The sequence below is a fragment of the Macrotis lagotis genome, chromosome 1 (assembly GCF_037893015.1).
Source record: "Macrotis lagotis isolate mMagLag1 chromosome 1, bilby.v1.9.chrom.fasta, whole genome shotgun sequence".
NCBI lineage: Eukaryota > Metazoa > Chordata > Mammalia > Peramelemorphia > Peramelidae > Macrotis > Macrotis lagotis.
In genome coordinates, this window is record NC_133658.1 from 838,897,715 (window position 1) to 838,924,279 (window position 26,565).

The 26,565-nt window shown below is 35.6% G+C and overlaps 2 protein-coding genes and 1 pseudogene across 2 annotated transcripts; 2 read left to right on the forward strand and 1 right to left on the reverse strand.

Annotated features, from left to right (window-relative positions):
* Positions 1 to 4,816: 4,816 nt before the first annotated feature.
* Positions 4,817 to 5,755, reverse strand: LOC141507557 (secreted frizzled-related protein 5 pseudogene; annotated as a pseudogene).
* Positions 5,756 to 8,917: 3,162 nt separating this feature from the next.
* On the forward strand, positions 8,918 to 10,787 carry LOC141489043 (olfactory receptor 51D1-like). Its single transcript, XM_074189655.1, has one exon. It carries the CDS (start codon positions 9,677 to 9,679, stop codon positions 10,619 to 10,621), a length of 945 nt encoding a protein of 314 aa, XP_074045756.1. The 5' UTR covers positions 8,918 to 9,676; the 3' UTR covers positions 10,622 to 10,787.
* A 12,789-nt stretch (positions 10,788 to 23,576) lies between these two features.
* On the forward strand, positions 23,577 to 24,567 carry LOC141489050 (olfactory receptor 51E1-like). The gene has a single exon (XM_074189667.1). The coding sequence runs from the start codon at positions 23,614 to 23,616 to the stop codon at positions 24,565 to 24,567; it is 954 nt and encodes a 317-aa protein (XP_074045768.1). The 5' UTR covers positions 23,577 to 23,613.
* The last annotated feature ends 1,998 nt before the right edge of the window (positions 24,568 to 26,565 follow it).

The following is a 26,565-nucleotide window of genomic DNA, read 5'->3' on the forward strand; positions in this document are numbered from 1 at the left end:
CCTGAGCTGAGAGATCTGAAACCACCACTGCTGCCATGGACCCAGTGCCTCCAGGGACCCAGGCATCCTATGGAATGTCTCTGGACCCTTCTCAAATCTTCCAAGTTGTCTTGGGCTAGAAAATAGTTTCACTCAGTCTTTTTGTGAGTTCTACCACTGTAGAATTTAATTAGTCATTATTTAAAGGTATTTGGAATGGTCTGGGGGAGAACATGTGGGAGTCCCTGCCTTTACTCCTCCATCTTGGCTCCAACCTTTTTTTTTAATTTTCCTGTTATTTAAATATAACTTTTGGCATGTATTAACAGCTTACCCTTGGTCAAGTAGATTAATATAGTTTACCTCAGTCTCTTCATTTGTAAAATGAGTTGAAGAAGTAAATAGTAAACCATTCCAAATGGGATCATAAAAGGTCAGATACAACTGAAACAACTGGATAATATATTAATTTCCAAGTCATGGATAGCATTCATCCAATTAAGAAGGCCCCCAGTATTATCTGAGTTCAATGCCAGAGATATATAAAACAAGGTCCTATTTATTTCCCAATTCTATTATAGGTTTACTGGGGAAAATCAATACACTAAAAGACAAAATTAACTACATTAAATTACTTGTTTCAGAAGTGATTGATCAGGAGTTGATGGTTCTTCATCTAAGGCTTTATATTCCTAATGCTTATTCATTTAACTTTATTTTGTATTTTGGGGGGGGTGAGGGAGGAACATACATATAATTTCATCAGAGTGGAGAACTCTTTATTTATAAACTTCCACAATGTAGATTAGTAATTTATTTAGTTATAGAGTTGTTCAAGAGCATTTGGAAGTTGTGATGCAACTAATGATCACACAGTTAATATGCATCAAGGGAAGGACTTGAGTTTAGTTATATTCCTTACTCCATGCCTATATGTGTATGAATTATACCAAATTGCAAGTGAATAATAAATTTATTTATGATAATGAGAAGAGAAGAGATTTTTTCCCTTGTTTTGCTCTAGACCTATCTCTAGGATCAAGTATAAAATTTTCTATTTACCTTTCAAAGTCCCTTACAACTTGACCCTCCTTCCCATCTCCCCACCAGGCTTCTCAAGTTTAATTCCAGAACAAATATGCTCTGTTATCCAATGACTCTTGCTTTTCTTCAAAACATTTGATCTTCAAACTTTCAGCATTTTCACTGACTGTTTTCTTTTTATTAACTCATTTTTCTTTATTATTGTTAAATTTGAGTTCAAACTGCTTCCTTCTTCTCAAAACCACATGGGAGATGGCAAACATTTGATACATGCATATATAATATATGATACATAGTTCCATAAATCAGTCCTTTCTCTGTAGGTAGCATCTTCCTTCATAGATCCTTTGTAGTTGATTCAAATAATCATATAACTCAAAATGACTTAGTCATTTCTATTTACTTTTCCAACAATACTGCTGTTACTGCTATTACAATGTTTTCATAGTTCTGTTAATTTCATTCTTCATTATTTCATGCAAGTCTTTCCATGTTTTTCTAAAATCAACATGCACATCATTTCTTACAACTCAATATAATTGTCACAATTTTATATCCTACCTCTAGTTCTTTGTCACCACAAAGAGAGCTGCTATAGATATTTTAGAACATATAGACTCTTTTTTCCCTGTGATCACTTTGAGAAACAGAAGTAATTGCTGGATCAAAAGAAATAAAATTTTCTAATCTTTTAGTCATAATTTCAGATTGCTCACCAAAATGGTTAGATCAGTTCCCAGTTATACTAACAGTGCCCCAATTTTTCCACATATTTTTCAACATTGTACATTTTTCCCTTTGATCATTTTAGTCTATCTGATAGGTACAATATGATATCTCAGCATTATTTTAATTTGAATTTTTCTAATCAATAAGGATTTAAAACATTATTTTGGGGTTTTTTTGCAAGGCAAAAGGGCTTAAGTGGCTTGCCCAAGGTCACACAGCTAGGCAATTATTAAGTGTCTGAGGCCGGATTTTAACTGAGGTACTCCTGACTCTAGGGCCAGTGCTCTATCCACTGTACCACCTAGCTGCCCCTAAAACATTATTTTTGATATAACTATGTGTACTATAATTTTGATTTTTTTCCTCCAAAAACTGCCTGTTTATATCCTTTGACATTTATCTTTGACATTATATCTTCCATGTTTTTCTAAATTACTTATGAAATATCTCTTTATATCTAGCTTATGCATTCTTTTGCCTTTATCTTGGTATTTGGTCCTAGATATTGTTTTTCACCTAGTTTCTCTCAGATGCTTTCCAATTTTCCCAAGAATTTTTACCAGTGATTACAGTAATCCTGTATAGTGTATTATATATCTGCTCTGCTCTACTAATTCACCATTCTATTCCTTAGTCAGTAGCAAATAGCTTTGATTTGTTGCCTTCTAATACAGTGTTTTTATCTGACATTACTAGACATCCTTTCTTTACTTTGTTCATCATTTATTTTGATATTTTTATCTCTTTTTCTTCTAAGTGTATTTTCTTTTGTTTTCTTTTTTATTTATTTTTTTTTGTAGTTCAAATTTTTTGGCAATTTAATTGTAATGGCAATGAATAAATAGTTAAGTTTAGGTAGAATTGTCATTTTGATTATATTGGCTGATCACACTCATGAATAATTAATGTTTATTCAATAATTTAATTGCATAAAAACATTTTATTATTGTGTTCACATAATTACTGAGTCTGTCTTGGCAAGAATAGTTCCAGGTATTTTATATTTCTTACAATTATTTTAAATTAAATATATTTTACTATCTCTTTTTTTGCAAGTTTTGTTTGTGATATATATAGAAATGCTAAGTAGGTTTACTTTATATCCTAATATTGAGTTCCTTGGGCAGGAAGGAAATCAAATCAGTCAATAATTAGATAAATTAATTCTACTTAAAATGAGTTGGAAAAGGAAATGACAAAACCAGTTTAATATTTATTCAAGAAAACTTCAAATGAAGTCACAAAGAGTTGAATGTGACTGAAACAGTTCAACAAGAACTGGAAGGTCAAATACTGAAGGTGAACCTTAAATACTTTCGCTACATATTAAGAAGACAGAGCAATATTATTATTAATATTATTGTTTCAACTAGTTTTTTTAGTTGAGTCTCTAGAGTTTTTCAAATATACCACTGTATCGTCTGCAAAAAGAGAAAGTTTGCCACATCATTGCCCATTCTGATTCCTTCGATTTTTTTCTTCTCATGTCAATATTGCTAGAATTTCTGGTGTAATATGGTGATATTGGTATAGTTTGGTATAATCTGAGAAACTGGGATAATATTGGTGATATAATTTCACTCCTGATATTATTGGAAAAGCTTCTATCTTATCCTCCTTACAGATGTTTGCTAATGATTTTAGACTTTAAACTGATTTTTAATTATTTCTGCTACTCTAAAATATATTTTGAGGTATTAAAGTTATTTGTGCGAGAATTTAGGAGAGCCAGATAGTTTCCTTTTTTTTCCATCATCTTCCCACAATTCTCTTCCACAATGGCTATTTTATATACCTAGAATACATTCCCTTGAAATATCTACTTCCTGGATTTCTTTTGTTTTAATTTTTTTTAATTTTTTAAAATAATTGGTTTATTACAGATGGCCAAATCTCTCTCTCTCCTTTCTTTGTGCAGTTTAAACAATTAAAGTTTGACAAATATCATGAGAAGAATGTGTTCATAATAAATTCTGGAGATCTAACAGTAACAGACTTAGATTTTAAATGTGAATATTAGTTTAAGTTTTAAGCAACTGGCTTCAGAAAGATCTACCAAGTAAATCTCTGGGGCCCTTTCTGAAGTGTTAGTAATATGTTTCAGTAGAGCACTGAGAAAGACAGGAAGATGTCTTTATAATGCTCTGAGATTTCAAGAAATTGCACATTCAGCAGACAGCAAGTCATCAGGGTCAGAGCTCAGGAGGACTTCTCTTTTCTTCTCCCTACTTTCAGAGCCATCCTGCTTTGCCAATGAAGAAATGTAAGGATAGACTTGCATGTAAGGACCCACAAAGGATTCTGGGAGCAGATACCAGGGAAGCAGTAGCAGAGTTGGAGGTATTGATCAGGGAAGGTGTTTTATTTCATTGTTAACAAGCTGGCCCCGGGGACCGCTAGGTGGCATAGTGGAAAAAGATAGACTATAATACAAAATATTTGATTGAAATCCATGCTTGAGGGGCAGCTAGGTGGCACAGTGTATAAAGCACCGGCCCTGGAGTCAGGAGTACCTGGGATCAAATCCGGTCTCAGACACATAATAATTACCTAGCTGTGTGGCCTTGGGCAAGCCACTTAACCCTGTTTGCATTGCAAAAACCTAAAAAAAAATGAACCAAATAAATAAATAAGAATCTGGCCCCTTCCTGGGGTCCCCTGTAGAATCAGACCTAGTGTCAAGGCATCACACCCATAAGACTTTTATTACAATTTCCTTCTACTTTATCTGAAATGTCCATTTGTCTTGTGTCAGTTGGGAGACTAGCCAGCATCATCTTATTTAACCAGTCACTTAATGAAACTCTCTGTGTTTCTGTCTGGGAATAATCTGTCTTCCATCACAAACCTATTTGTGTATGAAATATAAAGTTTGAGTGCAGCAAGATAGGATGAGGATTGCATCACATATCCCAGCATACCTTATAGATAAGAGCAAGATCAGCAAGTCATTTTTTTTGGCGGGGCGGGGGGGGGGGATAATCAATTACTAGGGATCTAAGGAAGATAACTTCCTTCCCAGGGTCCTGACTTTCAGTCAGAATCCTTACGTAGAAAAGCTATATCACACCAGAATGAAGGGAAAGCATCTGACTTCATATGTTTCTCCTGCTAGTGAGACTACAGTACTGTCTACATGATGGTGCTTCCACTTTCTGACTGCATGATGCAGGTTCCGGTTCCTCTTGTTCCAGGCATAAGCTTTGTTAACCACCAATCGGTTGCCCTGGACCTCACCAATGATTATGTAGGTCCCTGTGTGAGTGCCCCTTCATGAGGTTGTGTACACAGGTAGCATCCCAATCCAGCCACTGCTTCAGTCTGGGGTGGACGTCTGTTAGCTACAGGGGCCCACGCTTCAGCACCTCCAGTTGAGAATCTATATTATAATCAGAGATGCTGGATGAAGTCCGGTTCCTCCGAGAGATTTGGATTTTCACAGCAAAATCATTGGAACAGAAGGTGTCCAGAACCTTCTTTGGGGAACTCGCCTCTTGCAAGTCACACTCCTGGCAGCTGGCACAGGGAATTCTCCTGCTCACATTCATCTCGTCAGTGATTGTAGAGATACATAAATTGTGATCTACAGGAAAATTATCGCACTGGAGATCTGGGGCCAGGGGTATCCATAACAAGCCATGATGGGGACACAGCCGTCCCTAACACTTTCACAGAGACTTCTGCAGGGGTAGATGATCCTGTCCAGGCAAATAGGCACAAAGAGTGAGCAGAGAAAGATGCGAGCACCTGGATGACATTCCCTGGCCAGCAGTGGCAGCCAGCTGGAGGACTGCTGGATCACTTCAGCCATGGTTTCATGTTCCAGCAGGTTGGGGATTTGCATTTCAGAATAGCCAATATCGTAGCATAGGGCCATGCTTCTTGGAATCAATGTGCAGCAAGAGGAGCTCTTGGGGAAATCTGCCCCAGCTCTTCCAAAACAGTAGCCACACAGACTTACCAAGGCAAGCAGCAACCTTTCTATGGACCCTCTGGCTACCATCCTGCACCTTGAACTTAGCCTTTTACATAGACAGATGTTCCAGAGGAGTAGAGAGTGGCTTCTTCCTGGAGATTACTTCCTGGATTTCTGAACATCCTTCAAGTCCCAGTTAAGATCCTTCTATAAAATTCCAAGCTTTGCTAGATTCCCTTTAATTTTAATTTTAGTTCCTTTCTTTTGTTGATTTCCTTTAGATTATCTTATTTATGAATTTTTGTGCATAGTTATTTTCCTGTTGCCCCCTTTATTAGATTGTGAGTTCCTTGAGAGCAGGAACTGTCATTTATCTTTTTTTGTATTGACAGTGCTTAACACACAGTGCTGAAACATAAATAAATTTTTATCAATTGATGTGAATTAATAAGTTTTACTACTGCTGAAAAAGAGCACTTAAAAACAAATTATAGGATTTAGGCTAAATAATTGAATATAGTCACCAGGATGCAGATACCAGTACGACTTGACAACAGAGTGTAGAATAAATTCTATGATCCATCATGCTGGTACTGTTCAGTCATTCAGACATCTGACTCTTCATTACCCCATGGACCATAGAATTTTGTTCAAGTTCATGGTCAGTGTTTCCATGACACTATCTTTAGATCTCATCTTCTGTTGTCACCTTTTCATTTTCCCTTTAGTCTTTCCCAAAATTGAGTTGTTTTTCAATGAGTTCTGTCTTCTCAATATGTGGCCAAAGTATTTAAGGTTCACCTTCAGCATTTGACCTTCCAGTTCTTGTTGAACTGTTTCAGTCACATTCAACTCTTTGTGACTTCATTTGAAGTTTTCTTGTCCAAAGATACTAAACTGGTTTTGTCATTTCCTTCTCCAACTCATTTTAAGTAGAATTAATTTATCTAATTATTGACTGATTTGATTTCCTTGCTGTTCAAGGAACTCAAAAGTCTTCTTCAGCACCACAATTTTAAAGTGTCAATTTGCAGATCTAGCTTTCATTATAGTCCAAATCTCTTGACTATACATTGCTACCAAAAGAACTGTGGCCTTAATTATATGCACCTTTATTGGTAAAGATGATATTTCTCCTTTTTAGTATGCTGTCCAGATTTGCCATAACTTTCCTTCCAAGGAGCAAGTATCTTTTAATTTCATGGTTGTCATCACTATATGCAGTGATATTCATATTATAAAATATGAAATTGTTTTCATTTATTTTCTCATTATTTGGCAAGAAGTCATAGGAGCAGTTGCCAAGATCTTAGTTTTTTTAATGTTAAATTTCAAGTCAATTTTTATACTGTTCTTTCACCTTCATCAAGAGACTTCTAAATTCTTTACTTCCTATCATCAGATTGGTATTGTCTTCATATTTGAGATGTTTGATATTTCTCCCAGCAACCTTATTCTAGCATGATCAATCATACAAAAGAAGTATTTACTGAACATTTTTCATACATTCATGCCTCTTTTCATCTTATATACACCTAGTGGCTCTCCTGAAATAATATTCATGCATTCAATTATACTTATAGATGATCATGATAAAGATTTCTTTATCACAGAAACAAAAAGAACACAGATTTAGGGTCAGAAACCCTATATCATAACCTTTGGAAGACAAAGAGAGAAAGGAAACCTGAAGCAATATATCAATCAAGTCTGACAAAATATATAATCTTCTACACCCAAAGGCCCATCTCTGAAGAAAAATGCTTGAAAGATATTTTTTCAACTCCTGTCTGTGGTCAAGATTAATCAACATAATTATACTGTTTTCTTTTTGATTTTCTTCCTTCTATTCAAAATTAAAATCAGCATACTGTGGTCTTCTTTTGTTATTTTCTTAATTCTGTTTAAAATTAAAATTAACATACAATTTTTATGAAGAGCAAACAAAAGGCATTTTTTTTCCACAGAGACTTATAAGGTTGTCCAGACAGCAGATTCTTAATGATGCACTGCCCTTTCAATTAGGTCATCTCTTGAAATAACAACATCGTCCACAAGAGGGCAGCAGCATCTAAAGATGGGCAGCTCTTCTCCCCCCAGCTTCTTCCTCATTCTTATTTTCCTAGACATATATGAAATCTTACTCTTTTTTTTAAAGAAAAGGGTGATATTCATCTCATATACACAATGTAAACCTCCTAATCACTATCATTTCTCTTTTCTCTTTAACCTGCCTCATGCCTTCTCCAGACTCTCTTTAATTTCAGGGCAACTATAGAATAGAATGCTTCCTGTGAAATATGTCCCCAGAGTAAAAGATGAGAGCTTCAGCTTTCCTGGGAGCTGGGCATTACCTTCTTCTAGTGCTTTCAGAGTTTATCCCCTTGGTACTGTATAGGAATTATAGGCAAGGCTCCATCATTTCCATTCCTGCCCCTCCCTGGTGACAGAGTGAAGTTTCTCTATTTTTCCCTTGGTCCCTATCAGGCTCTTAGTTCCAGACTACCCCTGGTTTTCTCCCTCCCCCAGGAACATCAGCACAGCTTTAAAAACCTGTTCAGGTATTCATTTCGCTCAGAGGTAGCTCCTATTCTCTGTGGTCAATGGTGAGTTTGCCAGTCACTGAGGAAAGGGTGTCTTTATAAAGAGAAGGTTGGGATAAAAGGATGATATCTTGTAAAAGGGACTTTGAGCAAAACAAGCTAACTTTGGGGAAGAAAGACTAGAAACTAGAAACTACTCTCAGATGGGTTTAAGAGCTAGTTCTTGAGAGAAACCAAAAGAAGGAGGTTGGATTGTGTCACATACTGAATATGCTCCTTTGTAACTGAGAGATCTGCCTTTGATAGCTCCTCTGGGACATTACAGGAGGGAGGCAGGGTACTTCACTAGTTTTTCATAAAAATTGCATTTTAATTTTAATTTTAAACATAAGGAAGAAAATAACAAAAAATTGCCATACTATTATCAAGGACAAAAGGACAAAAAGAAAATTCTAAGAGCCCTGTGGTAAGCTATCAGAGAGTCATTTCTCATTCCATCACAGGACAACTTTGCTAGACTGTTTTCTTAAACATATAAAAATTTTCCCTTCTCATTTTTAAATGATAAAAAAAGATTTCGTGGCATTATATATTGGAAAATACTTTGGAGGTCATCAAGTCCAGTCCTGTCATTTTACTGATTAGGCAGTTGTGACTAAAAGAGGCTATTTGCCCACAGTTAATAAATTACCAAGGAAGGGTTATAGCTCAGTTCTTTTTACTCCAAATTCAGAATTTTATTGACTTCACAACCTATCTGCTTCTCTCAAACTCCCTCCAAACTTGGAGACGTTGGAGAAATAAGTCAGTGGGCAGTTCTTCAACAGCTAAGTTATCTTTGGGGTTTCAATAGGGTAAGACTTTGTAAGTTTTAGTATAATCCAATTATAAACATTTCACAGCAAGCAACCTAAAATATGTTCCATCTCTTTCATTTTACCTCCCTAGGTGGTCTTTTATCAATCCTTGTCTTCTTTCTAGAGCTAGACTAAACTATTTTACTCATTAAGTGAAAAAAACTGGAAGCCCTGGAATTATTTACCATTCTGTGGAACTTGAGATGGACATAAGGTCCACAGCCTACAACAGATTGATCATATATCCAAACTGAAATAGTGAAGAAGTACTTTAGAGGAAGGGTATGAGACAGAGTAGAAAGAGAAAGGATCCAAATTGTCTCCTTCAGAGATTCTCACCCTACTGAAATCTCTATCCTCGTTAAATACTTAGGGACAAGCTATTACAACTATTTAATCAAATGAATTGGAATAGGCAGTGACAATACAATAGAGTTCTGAAAGGATTAGTGTTCCTTCCAAACCAAATGTCTTTTACTTACAGGTTTCATCTTCTGGTCTATTTTTTTCCTGTCCTCTGATTGCTTTCCGAGTTTTCACCTGACTATCACCCCCACCTTGCCCTCAGATATCTATTCTGAATTAACCTTTTCTCTTCTTATTTCATTATGGTGATAGTAAATGATACACTGATCCACCCAGCAGCCTTCCTTCTAGTTGGTATCCCAGGAGTAGGATCAAAAATTCACTTCTGGATGGCCTTCCCACTCTGTTTTATGTATGTCTTGGCCACATTGGGCAACCTCACCATTGTCCTTATCATCCGTGCTGATCAGACCCTTCATGAGCCCATGTATCTATTTCTGGCAATGCTTTCCACCACTGATATGGTCCTTTCTTCTGTTACTATGCCCAAGATGGCCAACCTCTTCTTCACAGGAAGACAAGAGATAGAGTTCAACCTCTGTCTGACTCAAATGTTCCTTATCCATGCATTGTCAGCCATGGAATCAGCTGTACTCTTGGCCATGGCCTTTGATCGCTTTGTGGCTATCTGCCATCCTCTGCGCCATGCTTCAGTACTTACAGCACCTGTTGTTGGGAAAATTGGACTGGCAGCTCTCACCCGTGGTTTTGTGTTCTTTTTCCCCTTACCCTTCATCCTGAAGAGACTGTCTTACTGCCGCAGCAATACAGTCACTCATTCCTTCTGTCTTCACCAGGACATCATGAAGTTATCATGCACAGATACCACAGTCAATGTTGTCTATGGGCTCTTCATCATTCTTTCTGTCATGGGAGTTGACTCACTTTTCATTGGTTTCTCCTATATTCTAATCCTACAGGCTGTCCTGGGGCTATCTTCCCGGGGAGCTGCCTTCAAGGCCTTCAACACCTGCATCTCCCATCTCTGTGCAGTCCTAGTATTCTATGTGCCCCTCATTGGCCTATCTGTGGTGCATCGGTTAGGTGGCCCCACCTCACTGGTTCATGTGGTCATGGCCAATGTTTACCTCCTACTACCCCCTGTTGTCAACCCCATTGTCTATGGAGCCAAAACAAAACAGATCAGGGTTAGAATTCTCCATGTGTTCCAACGTGATGCTGGATAAGTAGATGGATTAAATGTTATCATCTTGGGGAAGAGAACATTTCTCCACTACATAGCACAAGAACATGAGGGATTTGATGGACATAGGAGATTATCTTTGAATTGGTACCATGCAGGCTGTTAACTACTTCTGTTCATTTGTTTTTTTCCTTTTGGAAAATCTAGTTTGCATTGATAGAGTATAACTGATGATTTTATTCACTTAGATGATGAATCCTCTATCTTATTCTTGGTTTGAATATGGAATTCTCAGGGTTTAACTCTGACCTTTCCTATATTATGCCTTTCCTTTTGCGTACAAAGTACAAAATGCTATTGATCTATTTAAGATGTAAGTTTTTCACTCATATTTTATTTTTATTATAAAATTAAATTTATGTATCATACTTTATAAATTCATATAAATATAGAAGTTACATAAATGTTAACTATTATTATAATTGCCATATGATGATACTGTATTGTTCAGATTATAAGTTTGCTATTTGTGTGTATATGCCATTAAGTCTCTTTTCTTTTCTAGAGACAATATTTGTATGCTCCTCTTTGTAGAGCTCCATAAACAATAAAATGCTTAATCAACACTCTACATAGCTTCAATGGAAATAGTTACCAGAGGTGGAGAAGAAGAGTAATGGAAAGTCAGTGTGGCTTTTGACTGTGGTTTTGAGATTATAAAGAAATAATGAGAGTGAAATGGGAATGTCCTTCTATAATTCTGAAATTATTGATGAGTAGGAAGCTTACTAGGGAAGTGACAGCTGAAGAATTTAAGAATATTAAGGAGAGAATGTACTGCCTCCCATTACCCTTCTCGATAAACTCCAGTAACTTCTATCACCTCCAGGATCAAATATAAAATTCTCTGTTTATTTATAGTATTTGTTCTTTTATAAACACTGTTTACTTATAATCATCCCCTTGAATTTTCCTAGTCTTCTTACACCTCCTCCCCCATTCTCTTTGATCCAGTGATGATGGTCTCCCTACTGTTCCTCAAAGTCATCTATTGATTCTGGACATTTTTCTGTCTCCCATGCCTGGATTGATTTCCTTCCTCATCTCTCCCTCCCGGTTTCCTTCAAGTCCCAGTTAAAATAGTACCTTCTATAGGAAACCTTTCCCAGTCCTCCTTAACTTTAGTGCTCTCTTCTGAGATTATCTCTAATTTTTCAGTAAATAGTTTGCTTGTTTGTAATAATTCCCATGTTATCTTCTTCATTAGATTGTGAGCTCCTTGAGAGCAGGGACAATTTTTGACCTCTGTCTATTATATTCCTAGAGTTTAACAGAGAACCTAGCATTTACTTGATAAATGCTTACTGACTTGACCTTACTGACTGTTCCAGTAGTCTAACAAATAGAAGAGGGATAAGATTGGTTCAATATTCCTTAAGAAGGTTCAAAGGTATAGAGAAGCATATTTTAATTGATATTGAAAAATACCTTTGTATTTATTCAGAAATAAACCAGCCTGTTTTGTGAGGTGTTAAACTGACCATAACTATGTGGTCATAGATTTAGAGCCAAAAAAGGACCTTAAAGACGTCTAATCTAAACTCTCCCCCACCCTTTTTGCAGGTGAGGAAACTAAGGTTAGATAGATGGAAGTCAAGATTCAAACACTAGTCATTTGATTCTAGATTCAATGCTTTTATTGTCATTCTATGTTCATTTTAAGAGAAGAACTTGAAAAGATGTTGGATGGTCATTTGTCTTAGAAAGTATCCTAGGAGGAAGTGGATGTCTTCACTCATTGACCTCTAAAGTCCCTTTCAAATTTATGATATTTTGACTCTTATAGTTTTGGGTTATCTGTTCCAGTCATCATTCACAGGCAGGACTGCATAGATCTCAGGCCAGAAAGATGGTAGTGATTACATACAATAGGGGTTGGAAGGTGTTAGGGGTTGGATGAGGTGCTTGGCTTGCCTGAACAAGGGTTGGTAACATAAGGCCCAAAGCTTATGGGGAAGGAGATTTTTTTTTTACCATTAACAGATACTTGTTCTAGAATTTCACAACCTTCCCAGATAGTTCTTCCTGACTGCACCTCAAGGCAGAGGAGAGTGTTGGGTCTGCATTGAGGAAAATCTGACTTCAAATTTAGTTTCAAATATTCATCCATCTGTGTGATTCTGGTCATCTTTCCATCCCAGTTTCCTCATTTGTAAAATGAAGAAAATAGAACCTACTTCCCATGATGTTGTGAGAATAAAATGAGATGTCTATAAATACCTTGAAATGTTAAGGTACTACAAAATGCTAGCTGTTATAATGATGAGAATATTCAATATAAAATCATGTTTCGTATTGTATTTATTTCTTCTCTAATCACCTTCAGGAAAAGAATAAAAAGGGGAGGGGTCAGTTTTCCTTATAATCCTTTAATTCTTTCATTCCTTTAGTCTCTCTATGGCTATTGAAATTCACAAGATTTGTAAGAGTGTGTAGGGAAAAAATATGCTTTTGTTTTAGCCAGATTTGTCAAAAACACATTTTTACTACCACTATTTCTAGTACTACACTACAAAAATACTTGTTTACAAAAACACATTAGGCCTGAAGAAAGAAAAAGAGGATCTTTCCTACTAAATCTGAAAATACCTCCTTCTCCAAACCTTTAAAACTCACATTTTATAGTAGCAATAAAATAAAAGATAAAGAAATTCCACAACAGTAATAATCAGTCAACAATCATGTATCCAGACTTATACAACAGAAAGAAACTGGTCAGGTTCTTAAGATGCTTATATTCTTTTTTTTAGGTTTTTTTTTTTGCAAGGCAAATGGGGTTAAGTGGCTTGCCCAAGGCCACACAGCTAAGTAATTATTAAGTGTCTGAGACCAGATTTGAACCCTGGTACTCCTGACTCCAAGGCCGGTGCTTTATCCACTACACCACCTGGCCACCCAAGATGCTTATGTTCTAATGAAGTTAGACAACACATAAGAGAAAGTTAAAAAGGGATTGGGGGGTTGAAGCTACTCAACACAGGGGCATTATGGATGAGGAATGCATTATGCACTCAGACTGAGACTGGGCAGACTACAAAAAATGGAAGTTCAAGGAGAAACTATTGAGAAGACTTAGAATACTTTCAATCTTCTGTAATTTCCTTCAAGAAAATGATCTTCAGGATAAAAAATTTTCCATGTCATAATAGAGTAGTCTAGATTCTAGTTCAGTTAGAAATGGAATAAGCAAAAAGTTTCAGTTAAATATTTTAGATTTATTTTAAATAGATCAATATTAAAAGTTGGTACCTAAGCTCAGGAATTTGCCTTCCCTCTTTGTCTAATGACTGTTTCTAACCAATGATGAACAAAAAGAACTCCATCAATTTGATTAGCAAGAAAACATTCCTTGTCTTCCTTTGGTCAACTAAAATAAGACACCCCCTCTAATTTGGGTCTTATAAATCTTCTCTATTGCCTGATTTTATCTATTTTTCTATGAAAAATGTTCAAAGTGGATTACCTATTTGGATTCTGTAATTCAAAGGAATTTTATTAGTGACTGATTCAAGAGAAACCACAAACTTTAGGACTGCTACACTGACACAACATTAATTCCTAATTTTTTATGACATAACTGAAGTCTTAGTGCTATTTGTTTCTATAATGCTATCTCTACTACTATTATTTCAGTCTAGATGCTTCAATTTCTACTAAATCAAGTCAGATTAATATGTATTTAAGTACCCATTGTATTTTAGATATTGTGCTAAGTTATTACTACTATTATTCCTTACATATCAAAAGTAATGGGATAATCATTTTAAGGAACCATTAGTGAGGGGCAGAGTCCTATAGAGTTGAAGGGGAACTTAGGGATAGTCTGCCTCAATCAAGTTAATTCTATAGGTCAATGATTTATTTACACTGGATCAAAATGATAAATATTGTCTGAATCCCTTCTCATATTCTACCTTGGAGAACTGTTGGCTGATTGAACATAACCCTGTTCTAGAATTCAAGTTTCCAGACACTGCCTCTAACTACATGATTGTGGCATAGTAACTGCTAAATAAATACTAGTTGAGGTAAATTAGACTATCATTTCTTTAAACTATGCCAATCATATCACTTATTGGATTCCTCAGAAAGGTCTGAAAGTTGCAAAAGAATACTGACTTTAGATAGACTATAAAACTACCTGTAGTTTCTAAGTACTCAATCTTATTTTTCCCCATGTACTTAGTCTTAAATGAAAGCAAGTCTAATAGGAAATCACTTTTTTTCCCTCCAATAAACAAATGATATCTAATTTTTATTAGGTGATTTGAAATAGGGTCAAAGTAAGAAAGGAGGATGATTTTTTTTGTTAGATATTTGGTAGTTTAATACTGGGGGCTTAGTGGAGAATCTACTAAAAAGACATGGCTTCAGGGGATCTCCTGGGACAGTTCAGCCAGACACCACTTTCCTGAGCCCAAGGGAAACTGAAAAGCTGAGGCCTGGATCCCAGGGAGGTGGAGAAAATATTCTTCCTGCTTCTATTAAAGAAGTTACCAGAGCCAAGTTAACTGTCAGAAGGAAGAAAACAAGTTTCAGCATTGAGGAACAGCTAATGGACCATTCAAAGGTTATCTTATTTCCCCCTTTATCTCCTAGTGGGTTTCTCTTCTGGCTAAGATCTTTAGAGATGGGAAAAGAGTGCTTCTTGATCCAAAAGGAATCTGGAGAAGAAGAACCACTTTTATACCCTTGTTCACACACAAACATCCTACTTTTTTGACTCTTGAATTCTTATGCCCGGCCCTACCTAATTTTTTGTCCAGTATATATTCCACAAATGAACCAGGAACAAAAGAACAATTTATTCATTTGAACTAGAGATTATCTACTAGACTAAGTATAACTCCAAAGAGTCCTCCTAATTTTTTCTTCCCTCTTTGACCTCCCAAGAGGGAAAACAGAACTGCAGATATATATACATTACAGATTCATTGATATGATGGGAGATCACAGATAAATAGTCCCCAAACTGAGAGGCCAGAGAATAGCCAACCCACAATTGTCTATTGAGAGGGTGAGGAGAAGAATATTTTTCTTGAATTATCTGCATCTTGGGTGAGTCTGGGGAGGGAGATCTTTCTTGCAAGACTTTTGAGTCAAAAGGGGAATGAGGTGGGGTGTGGAGAGTAGAAACAATGCTCATAAAGGGAAGAATGAAAAAGTGGAAAAAGTCGGGCAGCATTTGATGCTTTGAATCTTAGCAGAGAAGGCAAAGATAGGAAAGAAAGGAATTAAATACAGTCTCAAACGTATGTAAATGTAGATATTCAAAAGGAATTTCCAAAATTATTTTCTAGATCCATGTTGGTTAATTTTCCCAAGAAGAGTCTTGAAGAAAATGTGGCTAATTTTTTTAAAGTCTATGGTCATGTTCAAAGTTCAAGTTACAGCCTGAATTAAGATATAATCTATCCTAGCTAACATTTGATCTCAAGTTATAGCTAAGTTAATAGAATTTTAGATTTAGTGTTAAAAGGTACCTTAGAGATCAGACATTTTAATTGTATTGATGAGAAACTAAGACCCAGAAAGATTAAAGGAGTTGTTCAATGTCCTCTGACTTGAAATTCAACTTCCTTTCCTCTATCTTTCCATTCTTCTTATCTTGTTTTATCTCCCTATGTCTTTTTGTGTTCACCTACTTTCCAAGAAACATTCACTTTTCCTTCAAGGATTGATGCTGAAAATCAAGGAAGTGTTTCGTCCTTCAGCAAGAAGATTCTGGGAGAGAAATGATCTTGAATTGAGAAATGAGACTTTGTGATTTCTGCCTTCACTGGTTTGCTACAAATGCTGCATCTTTCCTTAAGGCTGGATTGAGGACTTCTGAAATTTTCTTCTTGTCCGAAGAATTTTCCTGATATCTGACTTTCTCACCTAAGCCCAGAAAGATTCTGAGGTTTTCAGGTATTTCTAATAAATCCTCCAAGAACTTTCTTTTCCATATATTCCTAGGAGAAATGATCTAAGTACTTATAGCCCCTTGCCCTTTGGTCACCATAGGTAATCTAAGAAGCCATTTTATGAAACGAAATCAAGAGAAGCTCTTAGCTTCACTGAGTTCAGATTATAGGTATAAATGAAAAGATGATTTGGTCTCCTCTCTATCTAGGAACACAGGCCAATGGGAGATTCACTCTCCTTGAGCTTAGGATCTCCCACGTTCCATCTGGATTTATAATTCATAGGCCCATAGGCTCAAAGAATCTTAAAGTTATAAGGCACCTTAAAAATCATTTAGCTCTTAACTATAATTTTGTGTCATGAATCACCTTTGGAAGTCAAATGAACTCTATGAACCCCTTATCTGAATAATATTTTAAATGCATAAAGTAAAACACATAAGATTTAAGAGGAAATCAATTACATAGAAGTACGCTTGTTAAAACATTTTAAAAGTATACAGATCTCAGATACTTTTTTAATTCAATCCTATTTTATCTAACAGATGATGAAACAAAAATCCAGAGACATAGGTGATTCACTCAAGGTCATCCATAAAATTAGTAGCAATGCTAAGATTAAACCCTAGTCTTCTCAGTAATTCATCTGAAGTGTTGTTTACAATTCAAAAGCATAGCCACACTTCCAACTTGTGGTTTGACATGGGACAAATCATTTGGCCTCTATGATACCCCACCTCTTTAGTGGTAAAATGAGGGGTTATTATGCACAAGTTTTGTGACAATGAATTAAGATAATGGATATGAAAATAGTCCAAACAAGCTATGGATACTTCCTAAGGCCCTGAAGCAGTCGTAATTCCAAATGAATCACATGATAGTTTAGATCTTTCAGTGAAAATTTAAGCTAATGTGCACTTTCCAGGGGCTGGCAGGGATTTATAGGATTTTTAAATAACATTTTTTTCTTTTTTTCCCCTTAATTTTATTTCCAATAGCATACTCTTTATTTCCTTTTCCCTTTAAACCAATTAAACATCAGAGGAAATACCTTCAGGTTATCAACTTTCTATAGTTGAGTTAAGTAGGGGTTCCAGCGGACAACTTTTTCCTCTGTGGAGAATTGTTCTGAGGCAGGATGGTACAACCCTGGAAATCAATTCCAACCTCAACCCAGTTTGTGTTCTCATAGGATTATGGAACATAAAGCAAAAAGGAACTAGCGTGGTTATCTATTTTAATACATTTTTGAATAGGAAAACTGAGGCCTAAAGAAATGAATTGTCTTAGTCAGTATCACAAAGATAGCTAAAATTAGAGGTCAAAATTGGAACTCAAGTCTTACAACTCCAAGTCTAGACTCTTTATAATATAACTCAGCTTTATAATACTTTTCTCTTTCAACCTATGCTATATCTTGTATGTAAGTTTTTTATTCATTGACTTTCCCATTAAAATGAACATTCCTTGAGGAGAGGAATCATTTTTTTCCTTTTTTGCATTCCTAGTGCTTAGTTGGGACAATGACACATAAGTAATGCTTCAGAAATGTTTTTCAGTTGTTGGCTGTTTCCTAATATAGTCTCCATTCCAGTATTGCCAGAGGATAATAATTCCTTTTCTCTAATTCCAGATCTTATTCCATATTTCTTTTCATATCAGTGTGTATGAATAAGTGATCTAAAGAGGGAAGATTCTAGGGTGTGACTATAAGAATTTATTTCCTGCCTGGGTCCTCTACATTGGGTGTGTAACTAATTCAAACAGAACATTTTGTTTCCTTGTTTTGTGTGTTTGCTTGTTTTCCACATCTATGATAAAAGTCTACCAACTGACCAAAAGCAACTCTTCTGTGAAATTACCTAGGGGTATACATTCAAGGGTTTTGGGCTTTGTCCAGGTTCATATATTTTGTGTGTCAAAGAAAGGTTTTTGAACAGAGGGCTTCCTGATTTTAAGGCCAGCTTTCTACATACTTATATGCTGCTTCATAGATCTGTTGAACATAAATCTCAAAAAGACATTAGTCCTTTCACTTTACAAGTGAAAACATTGAGATGCAGAGAATTTAAGCAATTTGTTCAGGGTAATGCCAGGAATAAACATGACAGGCAGAATTTTGATCCCAAACCCAATGCTCTTTTACCTATTTTGGTATTTAATTAGTATTGTTTTTGGTAATATTTTGTGAATTGAAAAATCTATAGCTAGGATAGTTGATTCAATTAAGATTAGTTATTTATGTATGCCTGATAATGTTTGTCCATCATTCTCAAAAAAAGGAGAGGTGATTCCATAGCAAGCACATGAATTGGATTTGAAGTGGGGGGGGGGGGTGCTGTGCCAAGTCACTAGAATCACCTTCTCCATCAGAGTAACCTAGGTTCATTGTCCAGATATGAATCAGGAAGACTGGAGATAGCTCTGGATGAGAGGAAATCAGGAATAAATGAATTGCCCAAGGGCACACAGCTAGTAGGTGTCAAGTGTGTGAGGTTGGATTTAAACTTCTGTTCTCCTGACTCCAAGGCTGGTGCTCTATCCACTGCACCATCTAAATTCCAATATATTCCAATATATATATATATATATAATATTACTATATTATACATATTATACATAATATACATGTATATTTATGTGTATATATATGTATGCTATAATTGAGAATGATTCTCAAATATTTGCAGGAGGGAGATAGATGTGGATGGAATTTAGAAAACAGGGAAGAGGAATTGGTATGGGGAGTTATACTGAATCTGAGGCTCTGACAAGACCTCCAAGTGAAGATATCCATCCAGTTGTTGGAAATGAAGCATCAGAGCTCAGGTTTGATCAGCATTGGAGATACAGATTTGGAAATCTTCAGCATAGATAACTGAAACCATGGTAATGGTTGAGGTTGTTCAGTGAGACAATAGAAGTAAAAAAGAACTTGATTTACACTAAAACATGGTGGCAGATGTCATTTAGGAACCAATAGTAAAAAAAAGCCAGGAAAATGACCAGAAGCAGCCACAGAGAATCTTAAAATCCCAGAGCTGGCTGAGACCAGGGAATCTGACTTGTTTTTCAGTTTAACCACACCTACACAGAAATTCCTTCTGTGACATTCCTAAAAAGTGGTTTTGAAGCTCTATTTGCAAACCTCTAGAGAAAAAGAACCTTCTATATTCTGAAGCAACAAATTCTACCATAACAAGAAATGTGTTCTTTGAGAGGCATGACTGGAACCATGACAGCTGTTAGAAGTAGGGAAAATTCAACAGTGTCAAATGTTTCTAAAATCTCAAAAAGGGAATCTAGTCAGGAACAGCTGTATAGAATGGTAATATAGGATAGGTTCAAAGGACTTAAGGAGCAAATATACTGTGAGGAAATGGGAGTTTAAGGGGTGTGATGATATGAAAAAGTAAAGAGAAAAGGTTACACTCATAGGAAGGTGGCTATTATGCTGTCATTTTAGTGCTTATTGTTTGGGAATGTATATAGGCGGGGTGGGGTGGGGAAGAATAAATTGAAGAAAGAGGTTGAAGATGAAAGAAAGGGAATGTTTAAGGTCCTAGAGACTAAAGGTGAATATAGGCCTAAACTATAGGTTTGGGTTGGATAGGTTTTTAGTTTGGATTAGATTTAGAGTTAGATTTGTTTTCTGATAATTGTGATTAGGACTTAGAACATAGCTAGTGTTTGGTTTCTAGTTGAGAATGTATTTGAGATAAAGATTAGGTCTGGCAGCAGCTTTTAGGTTAAGGTTTAGGATTGGATTTATAATTAAATGTAGCATTAGTTTTAGGTTAAGGACTGTTATGGAGGTGAAATGATTATTGGAGACTAGAATTAGAATGTCAAATAGTAAATTGAGTTTGAGGTTAAAAGTAAGATCATTAAATTATAGATTTAGAGTAGAAAAGGATGTTAGAGGTCATAAAAATTATTAATTATTATTTCACAAATGAAGAAACTGAGGCACAAAAAAGTTAAATACTTGCCCAAGTTCACAAATCTAGAAAGGATTTGAGAAAGGATTTGAATTTATATCTTCTCTTCAAAACTCTGTCCACCATGCAGCTTAACTGTTTTAAATCTAAGCTAATGGGTTTCCCTGGCCACCCAGTTTTGGAGAGTACCATATTCCGATGGGTCTTTCCCCTGTGCTTTTTCTGATTTGTCTCTGTGTTAGTTGCCTCATCCATTTTTATCACTTAAGTATTTGAATTATTTTTAAGTTTATAATTGGGATTATAATTAAATAGAAGGATAATATTTGGTCAGGAACTGGAATTGTGTTTAGTGTCAAACTAAGTGTTCAAGGAAGAGTTAGAAAAATAGTATAACTACTACCTCCACAGTTCCCAAAGCAATCCCCCTCAAAAAATTCATATTCATGGAAGCATGTTAAGGTTTACAATCCACTTGTTTTACAGTCTCTTGGCAGATCAATATAGCAAGTATCAGTATCTCAGTTTACAGATGAGGAAAGTGAGGTTTAAAGCAGTTAATTGACTTGTCAAGCATCACCTATATAGCAGTAGCACAGATGGGGTTTCTATTAAGTATCAGTGCTTTTAACCCACTGTATCACATTGTTATCCTAAGAAAACAGAAGTGATAATACCTCTGATCTATAAATTTGTGATGGCAGGTTTCCTGTCTTTTCCCTGTAATATTCATATAATACTCTACACCCACTGATTCAGGAAGTTATTTAGAATTAAAAGTTAAATTTAGAGCTAGTATTAGAAAAGAATGAAGATAATAGTATTCCTGTTACCATAGGATTAATGTTGGATTTGAAGTGGCAATAATAATTATACTAATGTAGTATTATAAGGTTTGTAATCAACCCCTTACTTATTTATTCTGTTCAGTTGTGTAGAACTCTTTGTGATTCTGCTTGAGAGTTTCTAGGGAAAGACACTTGAGTGGTTTGCTATTTCTTTTCGCAGTTCATTTTACAGATAAGGAACTGAGGCAAACAGGGTTAAGTAACTTTTTCACTATCACAAAGTTATCAAGTGTCTGAGGTCAAATTTGTACTCAGGTCTTCCTGACTGCAGGCACCAAATTCTGTCCATTGAACCACATGGTCCTTTTTATAGCTCAGTGGTATTGATAATTCAAGAATTACTCTCTCCCCTTTTACAATTGAGAAAACTGAGACTCATAAGGTATAGAAATTGAATTATTACTTTCACAGTTACTAAATTTCAGAGCCAGGACTTGAACTCTGCTCTCTGCTCTCCAAATCTAATACTCTCTCCTTTACATCTTAATGTCTCTCTAAATCTAAATAACTCACACTTACATAGGACCTTAAAATTTTAAACATTTTTATATAGTTTATTTTCATTATTATTGCCTTTCAATTTCCTTAGCTTACCTAGTTTCTCTCTTCTTTATCACTCCCAGAAATAATTCCTAAGTGAAAAATGATTTATTTTTAAAAAAGAGGAAAATATTTTTAAATAGGAAAAATTGCTAACACATGTTAAAAATGAAAATAGTTGCAATATTTCATGCTCCTTTTGTGGGGATTGGGAGAAACCTATTAAGGTTATGTGACAATATTGTCTGAGGTCAAATTTGAACTCAGATCCTCCTATCTTCAGGAATGGTATGCTATCCATTGCACTATCTAACTGCTACCTCTTCCTTCTTCCCTTTCATATGTACTCTTTAAAGTGCTGCTATATTATAAATACATGGAATCTATATGTTTATCAATGGCCTCCTTTAGGCATAGGTCTGATAGTGGAATCTCTAGATCAAAGAGTTTGAACTTTTGCATATTTTCAAATCAGTATCCACAATGATAAAATCTCATTTTCCTGAAAACAATACTGTCAAGTAACAAAACAGGTATCCGTTCCATTGATGCAGAGAAACATAATTTTGTAGAAGTTAAGTGGTTTGTTCAGGTCAATGTGCTAAGATATAAGTCTTCATTAATATCTAGCTAATGTATGCCTATAACATGCAGTTTTTTATTTGCATTGAATTTGAATTGTTAAGAAAATTATTATATCAGAATGAAGTTTGTTATAGCTCAAAATTGTAGCTAAGCTCCCAGTGATATTACAACTCTTTTAGATAAGAATTTTACTTTTACTGCAACTAATTAGATAGAGTGCCAGGTCTAAAATTAGGAAGACTCAACTTCATGAATTCAAATCTTGCTTATTAGTTATGTGACCTTGGGTAAGTGACTTAACCCTGTTTGCTTCAATTCCTTATCTATAAAATGAATTAGAAGGAAATGGCAAAACATTCCAGTATCTTTGCCAAGAAATCCCCAAATGGAGTTACAAAGAATCAGACATAACCGAAATAACAACAGCAACATAACTCTTCATTTAAAAATTTAATTTTTTTTTATTTTTTCCAACCACATACAACAGTAGTTTTTACCAATCATTTTGTAAAGTTTTTGAGTTTTACATTTTTCTCCCCCTCCCCTTCCTCTCCCCTTCCTCTAGGAGAAAGTAATCTAATATAGACTCTACATTATAACCATATTGATCAAACAATTTAATTGCTTCTATGATTGAAGTTTTGATTTTTTGTTGTTAATTCTAATATAGAACTCAACTAGCTTGAGATTAAAATTAGAGCTAAAAATTCTACCTAGCAGTGAATTCAGAGATAGGATAAAGTTTAGGAATGAACTCAGAATTAGGGTAAAATTCCAATTATGGATAGACTAATTTGCCATTAAGCTTTTATTCTTTTTTTTGGGGGGGGGGTTGCAAAGCAATGGGGTTAAGTGACTTGCTCAAAGTCACATAGCTAGGCAATCATTACATGTCTGAGGCCAGATATGAACTCAGGTTGTCCTGATTCTAGGGCTGGTGCTCTATCCACTTCACCACCTAGCTGTCCCTGTTTAAGCTTTTAATACTGATTTTTTTTGAGTTCAGAGTTTGGGTCAGGAAATGAGAGCTAGCCAATTAGGTCATGATTACAATGAGTTTGTGATTTCAGAGTCTCTGATGATAGGCTTAATTCATTAACTTTATGTTCTAGATTTTCCTGGATCGGGTCCTGCTCCTGACCTGCCATCTTCATCATGTTATTTCCCAATGGTACTGACAGAACCACCACCTACTTTATCCTAATTGGTCTCCCAGGTATAGAAGCAGTTCAGTTTTGGTTGGCCTTTCCCCTGTGCTTTCTGTACCTTATTTCTGTATTGGGCAACCTCACCGTCATTTATATCATAAAAACAGAGCGGAGTCTCCATGAGCCCATGTACCTCTTCCTATGCATGCTCTCTTCAATTGATATCCTTATCTCTACATCTTCTATGCCCAAGATGTTGGCTATCTTCTGGTTCAATGACATTACCATCCCATTTGATGCTTGCCTGGTACAGATGTTTGCCATCCATTCCCTTTCTGGCATGGAGTCCACTGTTCTCCTGGCCATGGCCTTTGACCGCTATGTGGCCATTTGTCACCCTTTGCGCCATGCTACTGTGTTCACCTCACCCCGGATTTCCAAGATTGGCTTGGCTGCTGTGATTCGAGGGGCAGTTCTCATGGCTCCATTGCCCATCTTCATCAAGCGTCTACCCTTTTGCCGTTCTAATGTTCTTTCCCATTCCTACTGCCTCCATCAGGATGTCATGAAACTAGCATGTGCTGACATCCGTATTAATGTGATCTATGGCCTCATTGTTATAATCTCTGCCATTGGTCTAGATTCAGTCCTCATATCCCTCTCATACTTACTCATCCTCAAGACTGTATTGGGCCTAACACGAGAGGCCCAGTCAAAGGCCTTTAGTACTTGTGTTTCTCATGTTTGTGCAGTCTTTATCTTTTTTGTTCCCTTTATTGGCCTGTCTATGGTGCACCGCTTTAGCAAGAAGAGTGGCTCTAACTTACACATTATCATGGCCAACGTGTACCTGATAGTACCTCCTGTGCTAAACCCTATTGTCTATGGTGTGAAGACTAAGCAGATCCGCCGGAGAATTATACAGCATTTTCGCTCAGTCTCAGGCACGTCAGATTTATAGGCCCAGGTTCTCTTACCACTTTTCCATTCTATTCTTCAGAATTGATTAGAAATATAACAACATTTGCTTGTCTTTTCTAAGCTCTATTAAGAGTAAAGTTCTTACAAAATTTACATTTAATGTAGATAAGAAAGAAAAACATGAAGTAAAGGTTTTGTCATTTCTAGAAATTTTTTATATCTTTAATCCTGTTTTCCCTAACCCTGTGAGTTTAGCAGGTTAGGTATTAATATTCTTATTTTGCTGGCACATAACCCTAAATAAGAGAATGTAAATTACTTGTTCAAGGCAAAACAATACCTCAATGCCAAACCAGAGTCTAGAACACATACCTCTTGGTTTCTAATCAAATGCTCTTTCTACCATTCCTTATACAAAAAATGACATATTCTTGTACTTTTTTGGATACTGCTTTTAAGATGTTAAAAAAAGTTGTCTATGGTTGCTTACAATTCCTTCAAAATCATGTTACCTTGTCTTTCCTATGGAGGGGGAAGGAATTGATATTTAATGCTTCTAATTTAATAGTCTGATTCATGTCTGCTTTTCTAAGATTATTTCACATCACTTACTCTCAGTCTCTACATTCAAGCCAAATTGACCTACTTCCCATTCCCTAAATACATCAACTAAACTCCCACCTCCATACATTTCCATAGAGGATTCCTTATGTCTGTTATTAAATTCCCTCTTCTTTGCTCCCATGAATCCTTAACATTCTGTAAGGTTCAACTCCAGTGTACCTCCACTTTCATGATGTACTTAGTTAAGGGTAATCTTCCTTTCTTTGAATGATCTTATGATTTCTTATTGCTATTGCTCTATTCTCCCCCATGTAAAATTTGATGGTAGGGATTATTTTACATATTTTCTTCATATCCCCAGTGCCTTGCAAATAATCAGCAGCAATTAAATAATTATTGAGTTAAATTAAATTACTAAGCAAGATAATGACTTAAAGCATATGATTTTGCTCTTGATGAATTGTAGTCTTCAATGGCTATGTATTGTCCTGCCCAAATAAGCCTTTGAACCAATGGAAAGGAAAGGGAAAAGCACTTATTATCCACCTACTATGTACCAACCACTGTCCTAAACACTTTACAAATATTATCTCATTTGATCCTCATGAAAACGCATTGAGGTAGCTGTTATTATCTCCATTCTACAGTAAAGAAAACTGAGGAAAATTGAGGTTAAGATTTGTCCAGAGTCACATAGCTAGAAAGTTTTTAAGAATAGATTCAACTGAGATCTTCCTGGTTCTATACTTGGCTTTCTATGCATTTTGTCACATAGCTTCTCCTAGCACCAAGAAACTCCATGGAAATGAGGGGTGGGAAAATTATTGTTAGTGACCCCAAATATAACTGTTAGCTAGTTTTATAATTGATGCTTGACTATATATATATATATATTAAGTTGACCTAGAATTTAGTTACAATTCTTGATTGGAAAATCTTAGTTAAAAGATGGATTATACAATAAATGCAGAATATTTTTATTTTTATGTATTTACAATTATGTACTTAGTTACCTGCAACTCTAATTTTTTTTTAATATTTCTAAACACTGTTCTTTTCCCTGGTGAATAAAACCTCTATACAGAAAGACATCCTGGACTTTTATGATCTATTGGCTTAAGGACAGAAAGGTAAGAAGGAGATAATGGTAGAACTATGACATCCAGAGATAGTGACTTAAGTCTTCTTTAGTCATGAAAGATAGAATTGAATCAAATTGACAAATTTTTATTAAGTATTTAAAGACCAAATATTCTGCTAAGGTATGCAAATACAAGAAGAAAGGAAGGAGGGAAGGAATGAAGGAAAGGAAAGAACAATTTTTGTCCTCAAGGAACTTACATTCTAATAAGGGAAGAAAACATAAAAAAGGAAGTTGAAAAAACAGGGATTGAGGATGTTACCAAACTGGGGTAGGTGTCAGTAGTGAAACCTAGAAAGGAAGACAATGTTGACCCAAATGTTTTCCTTAAAA

What these genes read in the sequence shown, in the direction of transcription:
- LOC141489043 (XM_074189655.1), top strand. Translation starts at nt 9,677, where the DNA reads ATGGTGATAGTAAATGATACACTGATCCACCCAGCAGCCTTCCTTCTA.
- LOC141489050 (XM_074189667.1), top strand. Translation starts at nt 23,614, where the DNA reads ATGTTATTTCCCAATGGTACTGACAGAACCACCACCTACTTTATCCTA.